The 20,021-nt window shown below is 36.4% G+C and overlaps 1 protein-coding gene across 16 annotated transcripts in view; it reads right to left on the bottom strand.

Moving 5' to 3' along the window:
• Window positions 1-20,021, bottom strand: part of CSPP1 (centrosome and spindle pole associated protein 1) — a 67,630-nt gene that overhangs the window by 40,017 nt on the left and 7,592 nt on the right. For 11 of the 16 annotated variants that reach the window (XM_074882639.1, XM_074882591.1, XM_074882625.1 and 8 more), the window contains exons 4-10: window positions 16,537-16,637; window positions 15,811-15,834; window positions 13,269-13,349; window positions 10,179-10,280; window positions 5,756-6,201; window positions 1,930-2,031; window positions 1,206-1,288 (exon numbers count right to left, since the gene is read on the bottom strand). In XM_074882639.1, coding sequence (XP_074738740.1) covers window positions 1,206-1,288; window positions 1,930-2,031; window positions 5,756-6,201; window positions 10,179-10,280; window positions 13,269-13,349; window positions 15,811-15,834; window positions 16,537-16,637 — 939 coding nt within the window. Of the gene's footprint in view, window positions 1-1,205; window positions 1,289-1,929; window positions 2,032-5,755; window positions 6,202-8,319; window positions 8,381-10,178; window positions 10,281-13,268; window positions 13,350-15,810; window positions 15,835-16,536; window positions 16,638-20,021 lie in introns of those variants that run through there. The other 5 variants (XM_074882592.1, XM_074882593.1, XM_074882584.1 and 2 more) reach the window with 5 other exon arrangements.

Below are 20,021 nucleotides of genomic sequence, written 5' to 3'. Positions count from 1 at the left end.
TAAGCGTGGAGTTGTCTACTGTTTTAAAAACAAAATCATCACAACTTTCTATATAGTATGACTATCAGACATAAGGACTCCTAAGATATTACCATACACAAAGTTACTACGAAGCTTCAGTGAAGTAGATGCAAACACTAAAGTGAAGAAAGCTACAAAGAAACTAAACCAAAACAAAACAACAAAAAAACCCCATGATGCATGACTGGCTGAATTTTTTATTCAATTATTGTGCTGTCAAGTATTGTCACTGTAAAATGACTAAAACGTGCAAAATAACCTCATGATTTGTGATTTTTGGGGAGTCTGAAATCACTTCTCATTTCCAAAAACTTCAAGTTTTAATTTATTTAATCTTTATACAACATAGCTAACAATATTCTTCTCCTAACCAGGATTGCTAGGAATACAAATTCACAACTCTGGCACTCAAGTTACTAGAAATGAGACAACTGAACAGATCAGAGACTGACCATTACAACAGCACTGTTTTAATGCTGCCTTTGAACAGTTCCAAAAAATTGACCTGCCACATATAGCACTGAAGATCAGCTAAGTTCAAATGTAAAAATAAATAGAAATAACTCTGATTACTGTTAGTCAGTTTTTCTACGATTCAAACGTAGCTGGCCTTCAAAGGCTCCCATCTGAACAATTACTACAGTTCTTTTATTCTTGCCTTATAATTTTTTTAATTTAGCTACGTATGCTATGTTTTCAACAGTATTTCTACTATGCTCAATAATAATGTTCCCTGTTAAATTTTGTGGCTACATTTAAGGGGTAAGAGATGATCATAATCATTTGTTCTTGCACTAGGTTGTGAACAGTACCATTTTCCATATTTCTGCAACTAAAATTCAATACCAAGTCAATATCTTTAACAATACAGAGATTAATATTTCTCCTATACTTCATTTCATAAAAACAATTAAGAATGTATCTGGGTCTTAAACTGTTAATGAAATCTACAAAGAAACTTGGACTCTTTCAGAATTAATTAGAAAGCCCTGTTATATTAACAGGGAAAAGGAACATGTTGGGGGTTTTTATTTTCTCTATGTAAATAATATTTATGTACCAGTCTTGGAAAAAACTAGCACAAAGAAAAAGCTAATTTTTCTAGTTTTTAATTATTCCCAAAGAAAAATAAAATACGCAAAGAAAGGTTAACTCAGTGTCATTAGGTAGGTTTTTATACATACCAAGAACAAGGCCTGTAGCATATGGCATTTCAGCTGCAGACTTGGCCTGTTCATTAGCTGAAGCACTAATTTGTACCTGATTTCTGGCAAAGACAAAAAAGAAAATGGAAAGATCAAACTCCAGAATTTACTTGCAGTCTATGTGAAACATGATAGATGTACTTACATCACTGTGTGATACATTTATAACAAACAGCTTTCCTAAAATCCGAAGAAGTATCACAAGCAAAAGAAGAAGCCGCCTGGCAAAAAGGCATTTCTCACAGTTCTCATTTGCCTGTGGTTTCTGAAGCCATCAGAAACACTGACTCAGTTGAGCACTTCAACAATGTTGACAGACTAAGTGGTGCCAGTCAAGAGTTTATGTAAGGGCTTTACAAGTGTTCTGCTTCTGCCTCACCCACTGAGATCACTTCAGGACTTGCAAAACCAAGACAAGAGGAAAAAAAGGAATTTTAAAACTACTATCAAAAAAGGATTCCACGGTATTCTAAGCATTAAAAGTCTTCAGTTGGAGAATAGGCAATCTATTGTTTCAAAAAGAAAACTGACATGCAAGCTTCAATAGCTGTTCTCACACAAGTTTTTCTTCTTCTACTATAGCCTAACTGCAGAAAAAACTATCAGCCATTTCAGAAAACCTTAGGGATTTAAAACTAACATTTTCCTTTCAGCATGATTTTGTAGTGCAATTCTCAGAAAAATAACACTGTATACCACACACCTAGAATTTCCAGTTCTTGAGATCTGCTGCATACGTGCTCTCTCCTTTAATTCATCTTCATAATCTGCAGGTAGATCTCTTACTATTCCATCCAGATAGGGCCTTAAAGAAATAGAAAATATTCAGCTATGCTTGCCTGAAAACATCCGATCTCAAATGGAAGGTCCAGCAGTTTCAAATGGATCCTCAGCCTGATTGCACACTGGATGGCAGAACCAGTTCCAAAAATATCACACAAAAATTTCTAGAAATAATTCACTTTGCTAGCAGCCTTTGTCAAGGCAGCTCTCTGTCTGGAGTTTGAATTCCCAAGCCTGCTTTCATGCAACCTTTATCTATTGAGCCTGGTTAAGAGTTTTGAGAGCTGAAGAGCATTCAGTATTCACACTGCATTAATTGAAATAGATCTTGCTGCTCTTAATCCCCAGGAGCCAACATTGGGCAGGTCTGAATGAAACAGTTAATTCAGATATGAAAAGCTTTTTTAATGACAACCTACCCTTCACTATGCACCTGATACGATTTAAAAGAGAGAGGTGACTTTTGATCAAGATAAAAGACAGGTAACATGGTGAATACAAAACTTCAGGAAATTTGAATCATCTACATATGAAATAATATAATTGAAACTTCAAATAATTCCAAAGGTACCAAAAATTGTATGGACACAGAGGAGCTTTTCCAGAAAAGATCCGGGGTAGTTGAATGTACAGGCTTTTTTTGCCTTGCAAATTAACTAGTCTTTAATGAGGACTTAAAGTTATCTTGATAAAATAAGGCAAGAATAGGTATTCAATGAAAAATAAAGTACCCAACAGATGCTAAGAAAGTTCTATATTTTCCAGAGCTGGACAGAGCCATGGACTTCCTATTAAGGAAAAAACAAAAAATACTAGGCAAACATAGAAAAAAACCCATCTTATTCTTTTATGTAAAAAGATCCACAACTCTTCCCATCTCTGTAATTTAAATAAAAGCCAATAATCAAAGGTGAAAGGATGCAATCAGAATATTAAACATTGATTTGGCATCTTAACAACCCACAAGAATAACATGAAAGAATGACATCCATCCTCTTAGTGGAACATGATCTTCTCTGACGATCAAGATCATCTTTTTGATAATGATCAATGTGCTACTTACAAGGCTGGTCACGTAAGACTGCAACACAGTCAGGAAATAGAAAGCCTAGTCCATCGCGTGATGAAAGGATGCAGGGAGGAAGCAAAGAAACAAACTTTGGGATTCAAGAGGCAACCTTTTTTGTAAAAAGCAGCAAGTTTAGCACAGCAGGCCCAGACATGTTGGCCCAATTCAATCAAGAAGCTGCTGTATCCTGTTTATAGGACAGACTTGGCTGTTGGGGATGGACTAAAGCATTCTGCTCATAAGAACCAAAACATTTTGCACTTTCTCTCACTTCCCTGTCACCATTTCTATTTGCTGAAATATGCCACAGTGTTTGTGCCTCTGTCAAAACAGAAACCTTTCTGAAAAGTCCTGTTACAAACATTTGCCTTCCAAACTAATAAAGTCCATTTAAAAACATAAAAACTTTAGTACAGCAAATAAACATATTCTTTTTTATGAGTTTTGTTTCTGTCATGAATCAAATATGTTCTGGGAAAGTTGACTCTGCCTGAAATATAGCAAAAAAAATGCTAACTCTTCAGAAGCTGAGTTGTCAGTAACTAATAGATGTGTTTCTCTTTCTTGAAGAGAGACTGAATATAGTTCATAAAAGCTTAAGTGGAGCTCCTTGAAAAGGAGAAAAAAGTACTAGAGTACAAAGCACATTTAATTAAAAAAAAAAGTAATTTTCAATAAAAATTCCACAAAGTGGAAAATACACAGCAGAAAAATCAAAGTTTAATTTTATATACAAATTTAAGTTCAGGCAATTCAGGTGATGGTCCCACAACTTCTTTTAAGAAGATGCATGAAATTTGCCGGTAACAAAGATAAGACTCTCTTCTCTACTTTCTTTTAAAAGAAAATGAACTAAAACTGTTTGAGGCCTCTCCAAATAAGCAATGAATTGCCTAGTGATATACTGGTCACAGACATTTATATAAGAACCATCAGCGTTTTCTGGAATAACGAAGAACTAGTATACTTCTGTTCAATAGGAACTGTCTACTGTTGGTTCCAACACCATCCTTGCTGATGTTTTACATACATAATTCTGTATATATTCTTTGAGAAACAAAGTAAACCCTCAAGCTTTAGCAAATGGTCATTTTTATTTAAATATTAGACTCCGTGTCCAGTTGCATTAGACAGTGGCAAACAGCTACATAGTAAAAAGAGGACATTCACCTTTCTGGGTGTTAATTAACATAGAGGATTAATATTGCTGTTAGTCTCATATATATGGACATTTTTGTTATCTGTTAGACATGACATCAAGCTTCTAGTATTTTTCTTTCTGAAAAATTGTAAGACAAGAAGACCCTAGCCTAAAACCTCTTTTGCTTATTTCTGCCTGTATTACACTACAGGATAGAACAATTTTTGTATTTCGCATTCTCTTCTCTAAATCTCATTCAGCAGAAAACAGGCAATCTTGCTCCTGCTATTTAACCAGTTTCCATTTGCTAGTCTTCTTCAGAAACATTGTGTGAATAAATACATGCTTTTAAAAGGACAGCTGAACATACAGTCCGAAACTCTGAAATAATCTATTTAGTCTGCATCTCCCAAATGCTTCCAGATATTTCATTTTCTCCATAGTTACTTAATTCCTTTATGATTTTTTTAAAAAAATCTGAGAAAGGATAATAAAAACTATTTTTGTAGAGAAGTTATTTTGACTCAATTGGCATTGGAAACTGGAAAAGAAGCATGACTTCATTCAATTTAGAAAACGCTTTTGCAGTAGAAGAGCATTTTAGGGTTTGTATTTCCCCATTATTACTTTGCAGTACTATCCAGAAAATAATCCCTGTAAACAATGACTCAAAAGATCATTTAACCAGTCCACCAGCAATTAACAGTAAAGCATGATTGTAATATTTAACACTTCTGAGAGTGGTACCATTTGCTTTCTGTTTTTTCTAGAAGTGTTAATTCTAGAAAAAAAAAGTGGTTATTTTGCCTAACAAGGGAAAGACTGCAGTGTTTCCTTCACTGAAGCAAGGAAACTGCAGGAAAGTAATTCTGGCAACAGGCTTAACACAAAGGGGGAAAAAAAAAAAAAAAGTCAAGCATCTACAACACTGATGTTCCCACGATCTGTAAAGTGAACAAATGAACACTCTTCAAGCACCTTTTTAAAACTAATTTACAAGAAACATTATTGCTTTATTTCATTTGAATTTAGGTGTATAAAACATATCTTTTCCAAGGTTGGTACTATTTCTTATCACAACCCATCTGTTTTTGAAAGCAACCAGTTCTTGCAATGGAATAACCAAAGGTGGCCAGACTGCAAACCCAGAATGACTGGGAAAGTTATGCTTTTTCTCTTTTTTTTTTTTCTCCTTTTAAATGAGTGATCTAGAAGAGAAAGATTAACAATTTATGTCAAAGTAATCAAACTGATTTATCAGTCAACACAGTAAAGACTATTTAATAATGAACAGTACATAATATCAGTTTTCCTCCTCAATGATTTATGTAAAACACCCTCTGCTCCCTAATGTATGATGTATAGTCTTAGGGACTGGTCCAATTTAAGTATTTTTCCTAAAAAACTATTTTTAGTTCCTTTGTAAGTACAAATATCCTGCTTTCACATGGGAATCTTGTCTAATTTTCAATGAGAGCAAACCATGGCTGTCAACACGCACTACAGAAATAAAGGAGAAAACGGAATTAAGAATACCTTTCAGCATAAAAAACCCGGGGAGTTTTTCTGTCATAAGTGCTTTCACATCTAAATCTAGGGTCCATTTCTTCACTTATCTCAGGATCATAGTCCATTCTGTAGTATCTTCTACCAAAATCACGATCCTCATCAAGTCTGTGATGCTTCCTAATAGGAATTACAGACTGGCTAGCAAATCCATGATGTCTTCGATTGGGAACATCCAAATCTTCATCAAGTCTTTTATTTAATAGTCGACTTCTTAATTCAGCCTCATCATCTAACCTATAATACCTGTCTTCCTCCAGCCATCTCTTATTTAGCAGCTCTTCATAACCTTCTGTAGAAGTAAAGGCATCCTTCTTTGGAGGTTCTGCACCTGTATTACAGGGCTGTACTTCTGTATGTAGTTCTGGCTGATGCCTGGTAACAGCAATAGGTTTTTTATTCCTGTCCATCTCATTCTGTTTAATGGAAAAAAAATATTAAAAGATCTGAATATAAACAAATCACACTGAGCAAAAACTTGGTTTTGTATTTCTTCAAACAACCCCTAAACAGGTACTGGAGAAAAGGTAGGAGGTGAGCAAGAAAAATACTTCAAGGAGGGCTTAAAAGCTATGGGTTTTGGTTTGGGGTTTTCTTTTTTTTCCTCGAGGGAAAAAAACCATACTCTTCCACTTATCTAATGTTTTTCAGAGGAATGGCTATCAATTCTGGACAGGCTTTTTTACAAACTCCAATTTGACCTTCAGATTCAGCGGTGCAAAGAATCAAAACACTTTGAACTTTATACCTCACCAAGAGACTTGATATCTTTATCCAGATTCAGGCAAGTCTGTAATACTTCTTACCTACGAGCACAACCTTTTAACCTGACCATTTCTTAATCTGCTTCTCTGCATCCCAGGAGATGTCACTATGGGAAAGGATAGTTTTGTGGATAAAAAACAACACTATGACACACTGGACCAGTGTTCAATACACAGCTCTAGCAAACAACATGGGTTTGGATAAATTCCGTAGTATTTATGTGCCCTCATCTTTCATCAGTGGAATAAAGATAATAGTAACTCATATTTTAGAAACTATAATGAAAAATAAATTAAAGATGCAAATGACACCAAACTGGGAAGAGGGATCAATATACTAGAGGCTATGACTGCCACTCAGAGAAGTCTTGACAAACTGGAGAAATACGCTGACAAAAATCTCATGAAGATCAACAAATGCAAAATTCTGCCTTTGAGCCAGAATAATGTCACGTACCAGTACAGGTCGGGCACCGACCATCTAGAAAGCAGTTTTGCAGAAAAAGGCCTGGGTTAGTGGCAGACAACGTGACTGAGCAGAGCACCCTTGCAGTGATGACGGCCAACCACAGCCTGGGCTGCATTAGCAGAAGTGTCATCAGCAGGTCAAGGGAAGTGATCCTTCTCCTCTGCTTAGTATTTATTCAGTATTCAGGTTCCGGTGTGTATGCTCAGTTTCCCCCCACCCCCAAGGATACTAACAAGTTGGAGAAAGTGCAGAGGATGGCTACTGAGAAGGTTAAGGCATTTGAGCTCATAAAGAAGCAGCTGGCAGAGCTGGGCTTATTCAGCCTGGAAAAGGAAGGTTAAGGAGGCAGGAGGAACTAGTAATTGCAGTCTCTACCTAATGGGTGGTTACAGAGATGCCAGAATCATGGTTTTCGAAGAACCAATGGTCACAAGTTGCAGCAAAGGAAATCCTGATGGGATACAGAGGTGAAGAAGTTCAGAGCAAGCAGTTAAAGCAGTGGAACAGGTTGCCCAGAGGAACTGTGGATTCTCCATCCTTTCAAAACTCAACCAGATAAGGCCTGACCAACCTGATCTAACTGTGAAGTTAACCCTGGTCTGAGATGAGGATTGTACTACATGACTTCCAATGGTTCCTTGCAACTGAAATTTATCCTATGATTATCTAAACTGTTGGATCAAACTTTTGAGGTCACATACGTTAATCATGAAACCCATTCATTTGAGTCTCACTTCAAGTCAAATATCCCTCAGAGGTGGAAGAACCTCAACAAATCCTCACCAGGTTTTTTTCCTGTTTGTTCTTTTATGACAGCAAAACTGTTTCTACACAGTAATAATAAAAATATAACACAAAGGTCTAATGGTATGACAAACAAAGTAGAAAGAATAAATCTTGACTCCCTAAATAGATTTGATTAGATAACTCAGCTGAGAAAACATAAATGCCCAAATGTAGAAAAATCTTTAGAGATTTATAGACTCAGTTACACAAACACAAGCTGCATTTTTGCCGCATATTTCCTAGGGATCACTGTTGTAGAAGGCCTTCATAAAACTGTAGGAGTGTCAATAAGGCCAAATGCCGGGTGCTGCACTTAAGCCACAACAACCCCCAGCAGCGCTACAGGCTTGGGGAGGAGTGGCTGGAGAGCTGCCAGTCAGAGAGGGACCTGGGGGTGTTGATTGACAGCTGGTTGAACATGAGCCAGCAGTGTGCCCAGGTGGCCAAGAAGGCCAATGGCATCCTGGCTTGTGTCAGAAATAGCGTGGCCAGCAGGGACAGGGAAGTGATCTTACCCCTGGACTCGGCACTGGTGAGGCTGCACCTCGATTCCTGTGTTCAGTTTTGGGCCCCTCACTACAAAAAGGACATTGAATTACTCGAGCGTGTCCAGAGAAGGGCAACGAAGCTGGTGAAGGGTCTGGAGCACATGTCGTACGAGGAGCGGCTGAGGGAACTGGGGGTGTTTAGTCTGGAGAAGAGGAGGCTGAGGGGAGACCTCATCGCCCTCTACAACTACCTGAAAGGAGGTTGCAGAGAGCTGGGGATGAGTCTCTTTAACCAAGTAACAAGCGATAGAACAAGAGGGAATGGCCTCAAGTTGCGCCGGGGAAGGTTTAGACTGGATATTAGGAAGCATTTCTTTACAGAACGGGTTTTTAGGCGTTGGAATGGGCTGCCCAGGGAGGTGGTGGAGTCCCCATCCCTGGAGGTGTTTAAGAGTCAGGCTGACATAGCACTGAGGGATATGGTGTAGTTGGGAACTGTCAGTGTTAGGTTAATGGTTGGACTAGATGATCTTCAAGGTCTTTTCCAACCTAGATGATTCTGTGATTCTGTAAATCAAACCTGCATTAGATGAGAGTTCTAAATTATTGCAGTGCATCACTAAACTAAGGCAACAATATTTAAAAAAAGAAAATTTACCCATTCTACGCAAGATTTTACAATTAACAAGCAGCAGAGAGGCTTTCTCAGATCAGTATATTGCTTCCAGATTACTAAAACAAGTGGTCTCTCAACAATTCTAATTAGTCCTAAAAATCCCCTGTTGACTGTTGTACTGGTTTTGACTGAAATAGTTAAATGTCTTCATAGTAGCTTGTATGGGACTATGTTTTAGATTTGTGATTAAAAAAGTGTTGATAACACAGGGATATTTTAATTACTGCTGAACAGTGCTAACATAGCATCAAGAGCTTTTCTGCTTCTCAACCCACCCCACCAGCGAGGAGGCTGGGGTTGGACAAGGAGGGGACCCAGCCGGGACAGCTGACCCCAACTGACCAAAGGGATATCCTTTGGTCATGCTCAGCATATAAAGCTGGGGGAAGAAGAAGGAAGTGGAGGGATGTTTGGGGTTATGGCATTTGTCTTTCCAAGTAACCATCACATGTGATGGAGCCCTGCTTTCCTGGAGACGGCTGAACAACTGCCTGCCCGTAGGAAGTAGTGAATGAATTCCTGATTTTGCTTTGCTTGTGTGCAGCTTTCGCTTTACCTATTAAACTGTCTTTGACACAACCTACGAGTTTTCTCACTTTTACTCTTCTAATTCTCTCCTCTATCCCACCGGCGGAGGCGGGGAGTGAGTGAGCAAGCAGCTGCGTGGTGCTTAGCTGCCTACTGCCATACAAATCAAAGGCCTCAGCTCAGAATCTGAGTTCAATTATGCAGGAGTCTAGATCACTTTCAGTAGTAAAGACTTTTTTTTTTTTTTATTCACAAATGCACAGCACCATATACGGGACAGCTGCCTGCACTTGCCTTGCTTTCTCATGAACTGGACACAGACTAAGGAAACAGCAGCTACAAATAAAAGCTAAGGAACTCTGTGTGGAGCTCAGTGTTTTGTCCAAAGAGACACCTTTTTTGGCCACCACTTTTATCACCAAGAACAATCCAGGGACTTGCTTCAGAGACATAGAAGAATGAAAGCATCCTTCTACCAGATAGACATGACTGAAGTAGAAATCAAGAACTGTACTGTATGACTCATAACCAGGACTTGCTGGATATATTAATAAAACTGAGACCTAACTGAACAACATTCTTTGCTTATTTTGTCTTACTCTGTATGTCTTAGTCAATGATAAAAAAATTGACAATATCATTTATGTTCTTCTTTGTATCAGCTTCAGTAAAAATGTATTACCTCTGTGTTTTTCTTCCCCAATTTCCTTAGCCTTTCATTCCATTCTTCCTTATCCCTGAGATATTGATTGTACTCCTTGTTTCTTTCAAGCCGTAGTTTCTCCTGAAACAGGCATTGAAAAGGGCATCATAATTTTGCATTTTTGAGTAGCTTTTAATTTCATAAAACTGCAGTATTAAATGAATACATGTGAGCTGTGTATTTGCCCTCCCCCTTCTTTATGATGTATAAATAAGACTTGAATTGCTTTGAGGGTTTTGTGCATTCTTGAACATAGTACTTTCTCTTAATCTGAAATCTGTAAGTAGCAGTCACCTTCTTGGGCATGAAGTCTAGTCCCCTGCAACACTACTGTATATGAAGTTCCATCTTAAAACCAGTTGGATTTCCTCCTCCTAAATCTATTCCAAAATTGCTCCAAAGTCTCACTCCTTTGACAATTAGAAATCACCTTCTAATTTACAATCTGAATGTATTTATAGATTATTTTTAAACATATGATTTTTTTTGTGTTAAGGTTAGTTGTGACTTGCCCCACCCATGATTAAAACAGGACAACAAATACATGTATAGACAAGATGTGTCAATTATAGCTTAGGATATAACATGAACTGTCAAATTAAAACAAGCAATTAAGCTGACCTGCAAAAAGAGTCAAAAGCACAAAGAATGCAAGGGAAACTAAGAAAAACAAGATCTATCCACCTTGTCCTAGCTGCTTTTGCAAAACATTTATAACCAGCTTGCCCAGGTCTAAAAATATGTAGGAATTGTACATCAGTAGAAAATACAAAAGTCTCCAGGTAAAGCAAACTCTAATTTGCATTATTTCCTGATATTAGTATCTCATGTTTAGAGCATGAGGCATCTCTTACATTATGTCATTCCAACCATCATATAAATGAAAAAAAAGGGAATATTGCAATTGGGTTTTTTTATTTTCCAACAAAAAAAGCAAAAGGTATTAAAACATCTGAACATTATATATAAATTTACTTTCCCATGAACAAATTTCAAACAAAAATAATTTATACCCCAATCATCATGGAAATACCAGTTCAGTAATAGTTTTGCAAATGAGACCAATGCTCCCCAAAACTGGTGGTGTTTTTTTCCAAAATCTGTGTCTTACAGGTTTTCTGATGGTGACAGTATAAAACCTGCAGACAGCTATGAAAGCTGCCTGAGGGGTATTTTCCAAAGCTGAGAACCTAGCACTTTAACAGGTGGCAAACCGCTCAGCAGAAAATTCAATATGCTGTGTGACTGCATATTTTACTTAATAGAGGAAACCAAAGTGCAAATGTTAACCTCTAATCATTATCTGCCCAGAGGCTAGCCGTTTAGCAGGGCACAGTGTGACATCTTCTGGCAGCTTTTAGGTTCTGCAATAGCAACAAATGAGTAAAAAGGATATGATGCACTTGTACAGAAAACCTCAACGAATGTTGAGCTGCTATGATATAAAACCACCAATGATCAGACATGTTCCCAGTTCAGATATATCTTTAATTTCCACAGAATTAATAAAAGATAACTTTATCTTTCACTGTTTCAGCACACATACTCACAAGAGCTAATACAAAGTTCATGAGAACTTGAAGCTAATATAAACTCAGCACAAATTCATGCTGCCACCGAGGAGACCTTTCCTCTTCCTGGGAATTTCATTCTTCCCTTTCTTTTTTTAACACTAGTATGATTCAGAGTTTGGGGCTTTTTCATAATGGCCATTTTCGCTTATTTGAGTTCTCACCTGGCTCCTCATATGGCCAAACATTATTGCCAGCACAAGAAAGGCAAAAAGCATAAGTAAGCACAGCAAGGGCAAGACCAACACATTCTATAGCAAAAGTCTTGCGCCAGATTACAGTGACAGCATAGCCCCAGACACAGAGCAATAATGCAACTGCAAGGCAACACGGGTTAAAAAAAAAAAATCAAAAACGAATAAAACCCCCAAGAGTCCTCCTCCAGCAACAGTTTCTGTTTCTGCCTTGAACCTCTGCCAGGGCTTGTCTGATCATAACAACCAAGCAGTGGAGTCAGAAAAGATACTTGCTAAATTACAATGCTTCTACTGATTTAACTTCCCGGATCAATTTACAAGCAAACACAAGAAAGGGACTGGGAATATAAAGCCAATAGTGTGAAGGCAGGAGGAGAGGTGACCCTTGTAAGACTGATTTCGGCTTTCACAGAATCATACTACGCATCAGAGGAATGGATTAGAGGTTAAGAAAATCCACATATGTATGCTGCATCTTCATATTCTAACCTCCAAAAACTGAGAGACTGTTATGGCTGGTACCTTTCTCCAACATATGAAAGCAAGACCATAACCTGGTAAGAAACCTCAGGGAGATCAAAAGGGCTAATCGCAGAGACAGAATGTGTACTCTTTTAACAGAACACATTAGTATCTGTACTCTCAAAGAAATACTGGAAATTGAGAAGATTCCTATATTAACAGCAGGCAATATATGAAATACCAGATCAGCTTTTATTTAGATTCCTGGATTTATCTGTTCAAAAAATAATCACATGAGGATAAGCAGGTAGGTTAAGCATACACAAAGACATCAAAACAAACTGTGTACAGCAGAAAGCACACTTCCTTTAGTTCTGATAGGAACTGGTAAGAGTATCACTGCAGAAACAACTACAAGCAAATATTTTTAAAATTATCCTCAGGTTGCAGTAAGAGTAATAAATTAGAAAAGCATATATACAAGAAAAACAATGTTCTTTATTAGATCAATATTTATTGCTGAACAAAACCCAAGCACAACCACTAGAGCTTTTAAATACACCAAGTGCCTTGCAGGTATGAATTAGAAATAGCAAACCTCAAGCTAATATCAGTATATAATTATACATCTAATTATCTAAAAATTAAGAGTATAGGTAACCTAGGAAAGACCCAAGTGACCACCTCCAAAAACGTTCATTTGTAAACAGTGTAAAAAAACCCAACCAAAAAAAAAAAAACAAACCACTTCAGTGGAAATAATTTTTCCACAACAGTTTAAAGAACCAGGTTCATTTTCAAGTTATACACCACTTCCTTAATTTCCTCCAGATAGTTACCTTGGCAGATCTTCGCTCATCAATAGGAAGAGATAATCCCTGAGTATATGGATCTACTTCACCAGTAGTCAGATAATTTTTCTACATTAAAAAAAAAAAATTCAATATATTTTAAAATACCAGATCTTACTTGCTAAACAGTTGGTAGGAATTATATTTTCTGAAATAAATCTGATCACTTTAATGAAATAAACACTGAAGACAACCTTTACATTTTGAAAATGTAGGATGTCATTGGAACACACAAATGAAGTCAAGGAATGTGCAAAGTAAAGGGCTTTGTCAAGCTTTAAGCTTGAGTTTGAAAGTGTCACTTCTTCCCTGTTACACTATTTCAAGGATTACCTAAGTTAGTCTCTGTATATCAAAAAAAAAAATATCTTTTTATTCAAAAAACCCCCACCATTATTCAATTCTGTAAGCAAGCAGCATAAGCAGAAGCATTTGTACAAGCTTCAGAGGAATTTTCCAAGACACTACCTTACTTAAGAAAAAAAATTGCTTCTTCTAACTGCAGAAAACGTGTATCTACCTCTTATTTTAACAGATGGAATCCATGCTAACACTAGCACAGTCACCACTCTGCATCTCAACACTATCTGCTTTCTACAGTGGCAGTCCCCAAACTTTTCAGGATAATGACCCATCACCAAATCTTGCAATTCCTTACAGACCATCAGCCCCTTTCAGAACAGAACCTTCCACTGAGAACACTATGTTGCTGCTCTATATAGCTCCCTGGGCCACAGCTTGGGAACCGGGCTGTGCAGTAAGTCACAGTATCAGCATTTCAAATCAAACACCAATGCTGCAACAGGTCCTTAGCCTCCAGGTCTAGCGGCTTCTTCATACATCACGCATTTAATAAACACATCACCAAGCCATTCTCAGTCAATCACCTCCGTTTTATAAATCCAATTATCTTTCATAAAAAGATCATCTATTTGTGTGGCACAGGCTGATGAGGGAAACGGGTTAGATACGGTATTTCACTAGCATTGTTTCCTTCCATTTACCTATGTCATAATGTAGTTTAAAAGCTTAGAGGCATGTCAACAGGTACTGTTCCAGTACAAAACCACATAATTATGAATTATATTTCACAACTACACATTACAAGGTTTAAGGGATTTAATAAACATGCAAATATCCAAGCACTGAGACAACTAGATTAATATGGAAAACTAAGTTATTTTTACTAGAAAAAGTGAATAAATTGTAAACCTCATTATTAAGTAATTCTTTTCACACTTTGAACACATCTATAGAGATTACCTCTGATTTTATAAAGGCATTTACCAAAAATCAGAAGCTGATATGGAAACTGCATTTTCTACAGAAGCAAGACTAAACAAGTTATTAACCAAAATATTATCACTATGAGAGCTGCTAAAAGTTGCACTATCTCTTCATGTAGAGAAAAGGAATTAGAGATTGTTATCCTATTTCTTCCTCAGGCCTTACAAGCTTAATATAGCTAACATGTACTACATTACAAAAAAAAAAACCAAAAACCTTGTAAACCTAGATTTGTAAAACTGAAGTTCAGAGAATAAAACACCAGAAGTTAATGTAAAAATTGTATTATTTGGGTACTTTGGTGAGAATTATGAAGCATTAAGTTTTAACACAATATTCTAACTTTGCATATAATCTGAAGTTTAAGATTAAACAAGAAGCAACAATTATATAAGCATAATTTAGGTTAGAGGTTAAGAAGCCAGTTAACTCTGCTGTTGCTACCTTACTCAGGAATTCTAGTACATGCTAATATAGTTAATTTGTATCATATGTATGTTATTCAAAGCCCCAGAAAAAACAGAAGGTTGTGTCTTCTGCCACTTTACCTCCCAATCTTTCACTGAAGTTGCTTAATTTGAACAACCTGGATGGACAGTGTTAAATTTGAAAATTATATATACATGACTGTATAATGATAGAAATCATTTAAAATTAATGTAATTAAACAAAGCTTGCAAAAATGTGCCTCTGGTATTATTTTTTTCCTCACAATACTTGTATTCTTGCAATCTGGCTGATAGGTGCTGAATAACTGGCTCTACTGCTTTCCTAAGCACCACTGATGAGATTTCACAGTGATAGGGAAGAAAAAAGCCCTGCCTGGTTTCATTGACATATGGTAACACTTCAGAGTTTATGATTTTATTCCAGCTTTATAAAGTATGTATATCAAGGGAAAAAAAATCTTAAGTCATAACATCTATGTAACTGATAAGCCTTGAAGCAAATATCTACTAAAATAAAAACTTTTGTAGAGTCAGCATTAGATAGCAACAATAGCAATGGCAAAGGAAAAAAGAAATCAAGTGTTTTAAATCATATTAATGGAAAATAATAAATATACACAATCATTTTGCACAAAGCAAACAGTGCTGTTAATCACAACTAATCACTACAGCATGCACAGACACATAAAGCACAAAAAATAATTATTTTTTTTAAATTCAAAGAGCGCAAAGCTTTCAAAGCAAAAAGCAACTAATTTGAAGAAAAAAAAAAAAAGATATTGCAGGCACCCTACCTTTCTTTTTGCCTGTGAAATACCCTAAAAGTCAGGGAAAAGATACTATTCAAAAAGAGTCTTTCATTTGAAAATATTTGACTTAACAAAAAAGACTACTTTTCTTAAAGCCAATCCATTCTTTCATTTTGAGTACTAAAGACACTGATAATTAGCATTTTCAGACAAAAGAAACTGTTTGGTTCCTGATTTTTTTTCTGTTTGACTAAGAAAGGATACAGAATATTCCCAAGATTATGACATTTCATACATATCATTTCAATTTTAAATTTACTGTGACATTTCATAAATCATGCTAAGCAGAACATCAAAGTTTTTTTATTTCTAAAATTGAAAAGCAGCTGTCAAATCGAGTCGCACTAACTACAGGAATATTGCTACCTGAATTACAGACCATGAAATACATAAGTACTTAAGGAAGTAACAGATGATATTTTAAATTCTTAAGTAACTAAGAAAGAAGTCAAGAGAAATAAATATTCAGAATAAAATGTACTAATATGCAGTCTCATGGCAATGAGATTTGTAGAAGCCTAAAATATATAACCCTTCCTAGCAGTGACATTTTGAAATTACTTTTACTTGAGTCTTTGAAATCAGCCATCACTCATAATGAATGTCTTCTTACAAAGATTTCCACAGATTTTATTAATTTTCATTCAATTAAAATGAGGCAGTCATTTTAAAAGACTCACTAGACTCAGGCAACCAGACAAGAAGCTTTACCTGAGAAAGATATCGCCTATAATCTTGCCGAAGTTCCTCTTTGAGTTTATGTTTTTTTCGTTCATATTCTTCTCCAAGAGGTAAACTCAAGCCATAGTCACCTGAAAGTTTAACACCATTAAATGTTATTATTCTACTGTTTTGTATCAATACAAAGCACATCCTACAAAAACTACATCTGGATTTTTATTAGACATCAGCAATTAAAAAAAAATGAACTATGCAACCAGTAATAACAAAACAGCTGAAATGAAAACCACCTTCTCTGTATGAGTAGTTAGGTGGAAAGCAAGGAAAAATAGATTGGGGTTTGGATGTTAGTTTCCTCTACTCTTTCTGCTTTTTCTCCCCACTAGAAAAAAAATGCAACACAAACCAACTTTATTTGGACAGTTTGACAAATAGTATAAAATAACCTAAATATTGTATGCATTTTTTTGTCAATGTATGTTTCAAAGGAAATCTCCTCTGGCATGTTAGTTTCTAAATTATTCTGATATTTTAAGCTGTGCTTATCACACAGTACAAAACATACTTCACAACTAGAAAGCAACAAGCTATTTGGATAGCATGAAGCATGTGAAAAATATGTTGGCTTCCACACAACTAGAAGGAACCTGACCATATGATAATAACAATAATTATTTTTTTCTTTCCACCTGACTTTTGAATTGTAGTAGACCAAAACACACATTTAGTACTTTTCAGAGATTACTGTCAGGTCTCACACCAGCTGCACTCTTAAAATATAATAATGCTATGCAAGTTGTTCTTTGTTTCCAAAATACATTTCAAAGTCCTTTATAAGAAATATCCTCTGTCCCAGAATCCTACCTCTGCAGCCACTTTCACCACTCTCCACAGAGAGAGAATGAATACCACATGTAGAGACATAGATTGCAACTGTTTGGGGTTTTTTTTTTATTTCCTACTGTTTCTCTGAAAGCATTTCTCTATCTTATGGTCTATGTAAAATGAGTAGTAAGGAATAAGAGGGAAGAGAGGGATATTCAAGATTTACTCATACATCCATCCCAATTTATTACATGGTACTTTGACTCCAGTGTTTTAAATGTTTATGGCATTAATCGGTGTCTGTACAGTAAAAATTACATTATATAAATCCTGAAGATTGATAACTTGGGAATCACTCTGCTACTGAAACAGATAAAAGGTTGAAATATACTTAGTAAAAATACACTTAGCTAGTGGCTAGGCTTGAGATAGTTTCAGCTAAGTCAGAATGTATCCTCACGAGCCAAAACATGAGTCAGCCTGCTGTTCTGCAGAACCAAAGGACCCAATACCTGATTAAATATGTCATACACTATTTTGAAACAGCTTGCAGAGTTCAACTGCTAAGGAAAATACGCATGGGAGCTTCTTCTCCAACCTGCAAGTTACTTTTCTCCTAATTTCACACATAAGGTAAGCGTGAGTTCCATTAAAAAATAACATACCGTTTCAACCCTCAAAAAAGGGGTAAGTGTAAAGAGGTACAGAATATAGAAGAGGAAATGGTTTGTTTCAGGTACTTGCTCTTGCCTTTTATTTTCACATGAAATTATTGTTGGATTAACTATAGGAAACCAAGAAAAAAATCAAAAGCAACTAACACGTCAGAGTGAAGATTCATTCAGTAACTTCACAGAAGCCAGTAAAATTCAGCACAGAAAAAAAATCAGTGAGAACCATAGAATGCTTCGGGTTGGGAGGTACGTTAAAGATCATCTAGTTCCATCCCCCGTACTGTGGACAGAATCAAATGCTTTGATTCAAATACATGATATATTCAAACAAAAGAGGGTTTAAAGTTCTTTTTATTACAGAAGACCTTTTTTTGGCCACCAGAAAAGCACTGAGATAACAATTATGGGTAATGATTTAGGAGATATTTGAAAACCACCTACTTCAAAACTTACTTTAGGAGAGCGTAGCGTGGAAAAAAAATACTACAGTTAACATACATTAATCCCAATTTCATGCACAATTTGTCTTAATTCTTCTGTCAGAATAACAGATACACTCTTCTTTTTCACTGTTTTTCTGCTTTTGTTTATTCTGTATTTGCTGTATTTATTTGCCATTTCACATTCTGTTAATCACACACAATCACATTGACAACTTTTTTTTTTTAGAAAAAAGTTAAGATTTTAAATGCTTTTTTACATAAAAGTTTGCATGCATTTAATATGTTGAGAAACAACTGTAACTTCATTCAGCCTGATTCTCAACACTACTGCTGGAACTACAGAACATACTTAGCAGCTATCAAGGAACAAGTCCCTGTCTAATTCAATCTACTACATTGCTTTAAAGCAGAACCAGCCAATAATATCAACAACCATCCATGGATAGCCAAATGCGTTCCGTGCCCAAATTATTATTACAGAATATGCTGGGTTTGGCTGGGAGAGCTAATTTTCTTCACAGTAGCCAGTATGGGGCTATGTTTTTGATTTGTGCTGAAAACTGTGTTGATAATACAGGGATGTTTTATTTACTGCTGAGCAGCGCTCATACAATGTCAAGGGCTTTTCTGCTCCTTACCCCACCAGCGAGGCTGGGGTTGCACAAGAAGTTGGGAGGGGGCACATCTGGGACAGCTGACCCCAACTGACCAAAGGGATATCCCACACCATATGATGTCAGGCTCAGCAATAAAACTAGGGGGAAGGTTGGCAGGGGGGCCACTGCTCGGGGACTGGCTGGGCATCAGTTGGTTGGTGGTGAGCAGTTGTTTTCACTTGCATCAATTCTTTCTTGGGGTTTATTCCTCTCTCTTTGTTATTTTCCTTTTCAGTACATTATTATTATATTATTTCAATTACTAAACTGTTTTTATGTCAACCTAAGAGTTTTCTCACTTTTAGTCTTCTGATTCTCCTCCCCCGTCCCACTGGAGGGGAGTGAGTGAGCACTTGTGCGGTGCTTAGTTGCCAGCTGGGTTTAAACGCAGCAATACCTACTTGTTGCTTTTCATTTAAGATCACCTGAATCCCCCTGATCTGTAATACTTCATTAGGTGTGCTACTATATTTAAGTGTCAACAGTTAAGTCCAATTTATAATAATAAACACAACATGGCATATGCTATTATAACTCTCCAACAAGAGGTAAAATTATTTTAATATTAAAATAGCTTAACTGTTACATAGTGGTCTGTCACATCCATTAGGATACTACCTACTGTGTTCTATTTTCTGTATCATGTTTCCACAGTTAAGCGAAGAATTATCAACACCAGGACTAACCTGCTGATCATAATAAAACTGCCAAAAATGTAGAGGTAGATACTTATTCCAGCACTGTCCTCTAACCAGGTTTATCCATTATGACTTCTGGCAGCAAGGAATATCCAATTACCATTTCAGGTCATTTTTAGTGAGTTTTCCTGTAAAAGGTTTTAGAGAAGCTTGCCTTGTTGATGGCTGGAAGTTCTATTTATACAACACCCTTATAAAAAACATGTTTTTATTTATGCA

This window comes from Strix uralensis, chromosome 1, assembly GCF_047716275.1.
Source record: "Strix uralensis isolate ZFMK-TIS-50842 chromosome 1, bStrUra1, whole genome shotgun sequence".
Taxonomy (NCBI): Eukaryota; Metazoa; Chordata; class Aves; order Strigiformes; family Strigidae; genus Strix; species Strix uralensis.
The sequence above is the reverse complement of the archived record's forward strand: the minus strand, read 5'-3'. Positions and strand labels throughout refer to the sequence as shown.